This window comes from Populus euphratica, unplaced genomic scaffold, assembly GCF_000495115.2.
Source record: "Populus euphratica unplaced genomic scaffold, PopEup_1.0 scaffold34.1, whole genome shotgun sequence".
Taxonomy (NCBI): Eukaryota; Viridiplantae; Streptophyta; class Magnoliopsida; order Malpighiales; family Salicaceae; genus Populus; species Populus euphratica.
In genome coordinates this window covers 1,398,259-1,404,950 of record NW_011499883.1, presented here as the reverse complement: position 1 = coordinate 1,404,950, position 6,692 = coordinate 1,398,259, and the positions used below count along the sequence as shown (strand labels likewise).

At 30.9% G+C, this 6,692-nt stretch overlaps 1 protein-coding gene across 3 annotated transcripts; it reads right to left on the bottom strand.

The window, feature by feature from the left end:
* Positions 1-3,722: 3,722 nt before the first annotated feature.
* LOC105129849 (transcription factor bHLH113) lies at positions 3,723-5,778 on the bottom strand. 3 transcript variants are annotated; one of them, XM_011032086.1, is made up of 5 exons: positions 5,125-5,778; positions 4,913-5,047; positions 4,745-4,810; positions 4,485-4,583; positions 3,723-4,237 (listed from the first exon to the last, which is right to left on the bottom strand). In XM_011032086.1, exons 1-5 carry the CDS (start codon positions 5,461-5,463, stop codon positions 4,097-4,099), a joined length of 780 nt encoding a protein of 259 aa, XP_011030388.1. In that variant the 5' UTR covers positions 5,464-5,778; the 3' UTR covers positions 3,723-4,096. The 3 variants fall into 3 exon arrangements, with proteins under 3 accessions (XP_011030388.1, XP_011030389.1, XP_011030390.1); XM_011032087.1 differs by having other exon boundaries at positions 4,919-5,047; XM_011032088.1 differs by having other exon boundaries at positions 4,110-4,233.
* Positions 5,779-6,692: the final 914 nt, after the last annotated feature.

Sequence of the window (6,692 nt, the reverse complement as noted above, 5' to 3'; positions counted from 1 at the left end):
GGCCTCCGATTAACAAAAAGTCTTAGCATCGTATAAATAAGATATATTTATCAATTATGTTTTATAAAATAAAAATGGCCTCTATTTAACAAAAGACTTCAATTATAAAATAAAGATTATTCAAGGCGTTACTTTGTCATATAGACATAAAAAAATAAAAATAAACTAATTCTTAAATATTTTATTTATAGCTTTTGCTCAATTCTTTTATTCACTTTATGCTCGCTATGAGATCAAGTGCTTGCCATTTGCCAATAATCACACCATTTCATACATAGACTAGGAAAGGAAGATCTGACCCAACCATTTGCCCAAAACTAAATATTAAGGAAACCCAATACATCTTTTGCCCTGGTATTTTCTTTTGTCCGGCAGGAGACCTAATACCAGTGGAATGAGCACTAAGATTACTATTATTAAAACAACTAAAAGGAGCAAGTGAAGTTCTGGCCTAGTGGTGGGAGGGGCTTGTTTCCTTCCTTTACACCTGGGTTCGAACCTCACCATACACGCCTATCACCCCCGCGGTGCCTTACCTGCTTACTGGGCTTGCAGGATGTTTAGTGGGTCGTGGGAATTAGTCGTGGTGCGCGTAAGCTGGCTCGGATACCCCACGTAAATCAAAAAAAAAAAAAAACAACTAAAAGGTATTGAGTTAGTTTAACTCCTATTATGAAAAATAAGCCATATTAATAATTTATTGTAAGTATTTTTTCCTTCCTTTACACCTGGGTTCGAACCTCACCATACACGCCTATCACCCCCGCGGTGCCTTACCTGCTTACTGGGCTTGCAGGATGTTTAGTGGGTCGTGGGAATTAGTCGTGGTGCGCGTAAGCTGGCTCGGATACCCCACGTAAATCAAAAAAAAAAAAAAACAACTAAAAGGTATTGAGTTAGTTTAACTCCTATTATGAAAAACAAACCATATTAATAATTTATTGTAAGTATTTTATATCAAGTTCAAGTTATAGTTTACCAATCATTTTTAAAATAAACATAAATGATACATTATCTATATATTTTTTTAAAATAAAATAAGTTAGGTGCATAGGCCTCCCTTAGGTCCATGAGCTTAGCTTTTTTGGACAAGTCCATTCCAATCCATGAACTTAGCTTTTTTGGACAAGTCCATTCCAACAATACCTATTTTTTTTTGTTTTTTTTATTATTATTTAGTATAGATTTTAATTTAATTTTATTATTTAATATTGAATTGGTGATGAATCAATTTTTTATCATATAATAAAATAAAAAATTTAATTCAACCCAATTGAGTCAATAACCCAAATCACAAATTTAATGAATTAAATAAATATTAATCAAATAAATAAGTTGGAGTTTTTGTCCTTTTTTTCATATATCTTTTGGTTTTTTTTTTCAATTTTATAATTTAATATGAAATTATTATTAAATTTTATCATTCAATATTAAATTAATGGTAAATCAATTTTCAAATTTTTTATTAGATAATCAATTTAAAAAACTAATTTGACCTAGAAGAGTCTATAACTTGAGTTGCAGCTTTTGTAGTTTATCCAAATATTAATCAAAGAGTCGAGTCAAGATTTTTTTATCATTTTTTTATATTTTTAACTTTTTTACAAATTTTATTATTTAATATAAGGTTTTTATAGAATTTTATTTTTTAATATTAAATTGATAGCAAATCAATTTTCATATTTTTATTATATAATAAAATAAAAAAATTAAATCAACTCAATAAATTTTATAAACCTAATATAAGTTTGACAATTGATTAAATATTAATTAAAAATCATGTCAGAATTTTTAAAATTTAAATTATTATACCAAATTTAATGAGAATGCTGCAAAACTTAAAACCATTTTTTCGTTCCAAAAGAAAATTAGAGTCCAATAGGCAATCCTTTAGAGGTGTTTGAAAGTATGGAAGATTTTAAAATATTTTTTTTAGAAATAAATCAAAATAAAATTATTTTATTTTTTAAAAATATTTTTAATATTAACAATAATTAAAATAATTCAAAAAACATAAAAAAAATTATACTAAAAAATATTCATAAATTCTCAATAACACAATTCAACCACATGGTATCATATTTTACTGTACAATCAAAGTAAGCCTTCCTCTCTAACCACCAAGCCCTCTACCTCAAGGCTGGGAAGGCTTGAAAACCCCGCCCCCTCACCAAAGAGGTCCAAGAACCTCAGAATTATAGTTTTAAATCTGCTTCAAGAGTTGGTCTGGTTAAGAAATTGGATTCTGAATTTTATGGGTCAATTAGGTCAATTGAGCCAACTTAGATTAATCTAATAAAATAAAAAAATATTTAAAAATTTAATATTATATATGAAAAAATTAAAAAAAATCTATATGAATATAAACTATATATATTATAAATAATAAAATTTAAAAGAATATTTTAAAAAGTTTTTTATCCCACAATAAAAAGATATTATATTAAACTTTTAAGTTGAATTATTTAAACTAAATTTTTTTATCCCACATTGAAAAAATAACTTTTTTCTTGAGAACATAGAGTATATATACTAATGTATTTTAAATTTTACATTAAAAAGATATTATGATGTTCCTTTAAGTTGAAGTATTTAAACCAAAAACTTTTAAATTCCCATTAAAAAAATATAACTTTTTTTTATAAACATAAAGTATATATACTAATGAATTTTAAATCTCACATTAAAAAAAATATAATTTTTTTTGATGACAACATAGAATATATATACGAAATGGCTTAAAAAAAGTTATGTTTTTTTAAAGTGAGGCACAAAACTTTTTTGTTTAAATACTTCAACTTAAAAGGGGCTTCAAATCATACATTAAAAAAATATTATATTATCATTTATCTCACATTGAAAAAATAACTTTTTTTCTTGAGAATATAGACTATATGTACTAATAGGTTTCAAATTTTATATTGAAAAAATATAATTTTTTTCATGAAAATATAAATTATATATCTGAAAAGGTTTTAAATCACACATTAAAAAGATATCATATTTTCCATTTAAATTGAATTATTTTTCAAAAAATTTGTATCCCATATTAAAAAAACACAATTTTTTTCTTGAAAACATAGAGTATATATACTAATGGGTTTCAAATTTTACATTAAAAAAATATAACTTATTTCTTAATAATATAGATTATGCATATAAAAAGGGTTCAAATTCCACATTAAAAAAATATTATATTATTTATTTAAGTTGAAATATTTAAACTAAAAAGTTTTTTTTATCTCATATTAAAAAAATATAATTTTTTTATAAAAACATAAATTATATATGTTAATGATTTTCAAATCCTATATTAAAAAAGATAAAAATAAATTAAATCTCATCTAAATTCACCTTGATCCTTGATCATGGGTTGATCTGGATCATGGGTTGATGCGCTAAATTGACAGAATTTTACCGTGTTTTTGCCCCAGCCAATCTTTTATTAAATTCAGATGAGTCCCACCACCAAATTAATTGAATCCCGAGTGGATTTGCTAGGCTGGACCAGGTGTTATAACTAGAATCTCGAAACCTTAGCAAACCGCCAATATATAGTTTAAAAATTAGACGTGCCAATTTAATGGGCGAGGGGCACTGGACTGACCTCAACAAGAAGAAAGATTGGTGCTCAAGAACCAAGGATGTGGTTCATTACGCTTTTGTTATTACAGCCAGCTAAGGTATCATCAAACTCTCGATGATTAAAAGAAACAGTTAACCTAGCAACCAACCCTTCTTATCAGAATTCGCATTGATAACTGGTAAACCCTGGAAAATGTACAGGTGTAGGCCATGCTAGCAAGCATCCATACCATAAAAGCCACATGCATCCTCCCACCCCAAAATGAGTAGAGAAGCATCCTCCTTTTTCCCTTCTCCACTTTTCATTACCCTTCCAAAACTTTCACCTAATTTACATGAAAAATAGGCAGCAAACTCTTTTCACCAGAAGTTCGATTTTTTTCCAGCGTATAGGAGTCCTTTTGAACTTTACTTCCTGTCTTTTCACCCTTTCTTGACCTTTTTCCAAGTAGCTAGGATCTCAAAAACTTAATGGTTGCTTAGTATAGATTCACTGTTTACTTGATGATAATCAGTTACCCATTGTAGCGGGTGACCAGAAATCAGCACCATTGCTGTTTGCAACGGGTAGAGTGCAGTCCACGGAGACCAGACACAATCCCCTGCTCCTCAGATTCTTTATCGATTCCTCTCCTCCGTTTTCTCCGCCTTCCTAACATTGTTTAACCATTGTAAAAAAAACAACAGAAGCCATGTCAATACCGATAACAATTGACTCTTTACCGGAAAAACCAAAATTGTTTCACCGTGGTAAAAAAATTTACTTTATCTGTGTAGTCTAGTCAATAATAAGGGGGACCTACGCAAGGTGGACCCACATGCTATGATGTTGATTCATATGGTCGTTTTCAAGAGAGCGGAAAACAGGAAAAAGAAGTGATGTGTACTTTGGTACTTACAGGTAGGCTTTGCAGGTATGGAGTGCACAGAACCTTAACCTGATCCTGTAGGAACCTGATGTATCCCATCGCTTCATGAAGCACTGATGCTGTGTCTGTCTGCAAAATTTCAATTCCCAATTACATCGTTGCTGAAGATGTTGGCAAAGCTAATCTTCATCACCCAACAAAGAAATTTAAAAGGACTCACTATAAAGGTAGCAATTAAACTTGACCAGATTAAATATAGATAATTAGCTTAATTTTGTGTATTTTTGGACCTTGCCAAAGGGCGATACAAGCTCTTGCAATGCAGCGATTCTGTCTCCTAGCTTCTCTCTCTTCACCTATCATTAGAAAGAAATTGTTGATAAGAACCATCTAGTCAAAAAGAAAAATATATGCAACACGCATGGAGGAATGTCCTAGAAATTAAAAAAAATATACACCTTGACCTTCGCATTTGCAGATCCGGGATTCTTAGTTTCGGTCCTTTTGCTGTTTCTCTGACTTAGAAAAGGAGTTTTGGCTACGGTGTTGGTGCACTTCATTGGTACTTCTTGGCTTGACCCGTTTCTTTTTCTCTGCGAAAGTAGCAAATATATAAAAAAGACCACGAGGAAACCCAAAGCAAATTAGGCAAATTCAATCAGGCACTCACATTTGATGTGGAGATGGTACTGATTACATTAACACTGTTGCAGTTGTTGCTGCAAGATGAAGCAGAAGACGAGTCACTGCACGTGACCCCAGAGATTTGAGGTTGAGGGGTAGTTTTTGTTTCTTCACTAAACATCACAATTTCACTATCATTTCGATAATTGTATCCCCCAAAACAAAGCATTGTGGGAGACTTTTCAACGGAAGAGAAATGGAAAGCATGGGCTACATCAACACCCACAAAATCATCCTCAGTAGAGAAGAGCAATTCAGAGAAACTAGGAGGATTACCCTCTGGTACAAGATGATTCCCCTCGAAAAAACTCTCCCTCCCAGCCATCTAAAGCAAAGCCTAGAACCACAGAGACAGCGGGGAACAGATGGTGTCCTTCTAATGTTTTTCGTGTGAGTGTGGTGGTGTGGTCGATCACTGGTCAGGGGAGAAGAGCTAGCAACCGTTGCCTTAGCGAGAGTGAAGCGACTGCAGTGTTGTGTAGTATGCGAGTGAAGTTTGTGTGGGTAGGGGTACTTCCAAGATCGGCTTTGGGTTTTGGTGTGTTTCAGTCAAACACACCTAGCCCGAGAAAACCGTGGTTTAGTCCTCCAAAGCATTTGGTTTGTTTAAAGCCAGTTAGATTTCAACTTTCATTGCTTGGCTTGGAGACCAGACGAGTCACGACCATTGAATGCCAGTGGCTATATTGACTAGACATCATGCCGCGAAAAAGAAAAAAAAAACATAATGCCGCAAAAAAATTTCTTCCTCTAGCATCTCGGAACTCGTACAAGGTTAACACTTAAACCATATGAATAAAATGTGTGAGACGGGGTTAAGTGTTAAGCCTTTGATTTTCCCTTGTACTCGTACAAGGTTAACACTTAAACTATATGAATAAAATGTTAAGTGTTAAGCCTTTGATTTTCCCTTCACTCTTAAATAAATGCCAAACATGCTTGAAAGGTGTTTGAAAGTGAATTTTAATTTATTTTTATTAAAATTTAAAAAAAATTAATTAATATTGTAGAATTTTTTATATATTATGTTAAAAAATTAAAAATAAAAAAATATTATCTTAATATTTTTCTCAAATAAAAAATTTATCACATTCTTAAATATTAATCCATTAACATTTATTTTTCTCTTCATTTAAAACCAAACACAAATCTTAGCACGTAGTTTTACTTAACTGAGCACAAATTAAGGAAGTGAGGATTATATATGAATGGCAGTCTTCGGAAACTTACGAATCATTTCGCTATTGTAATTGGAACATCTTAGAATATTATTAACCAGATAAGATTTTAAAACAAAAAAAAATCTCAATGACCCATTTTGTATTTCTTTTGATTGACATGTGACTAAACAACTACCCTTCCTCTAATCATTTGTCTTAGAAGTAGTTCATTTTTAAATTATTGATCAAAGATGTCCTGATCATCAAACTAACCTTCTTCTAAGCATCTGTCAACTAGTTCATTTTTAAATTATTGATAAAAGATGGCCTGATCATCGAACTAACCTTCTTCTAAGCATTTGTCTTGGAAATATATATTCTTTTACATTATTGA

Coding starts and splice junctions, on each gene's coding strand:
- LOC105129849 (XM_011032086.1), bottom strand. CDS start 5,463: ATGGCTGGGAGGGAGAGTTTTTTCGAGGGGAATCATCTTGTACCAGAG. Junction 4,811..4,912: donor CTGCAAATGCGAAGGTCAAG/GTGTATATTTTT, acceptor TTCTAATGATAG/GTGAAGAGAGAGAAGCTAGG. Junction 4,584..4,744: donor TTGTATCGCCCTTTGGCAAG/GTCCAAAAATAC, acceptor GAAATTTTGCAG/ACAGACACAGCATCAGTGCT.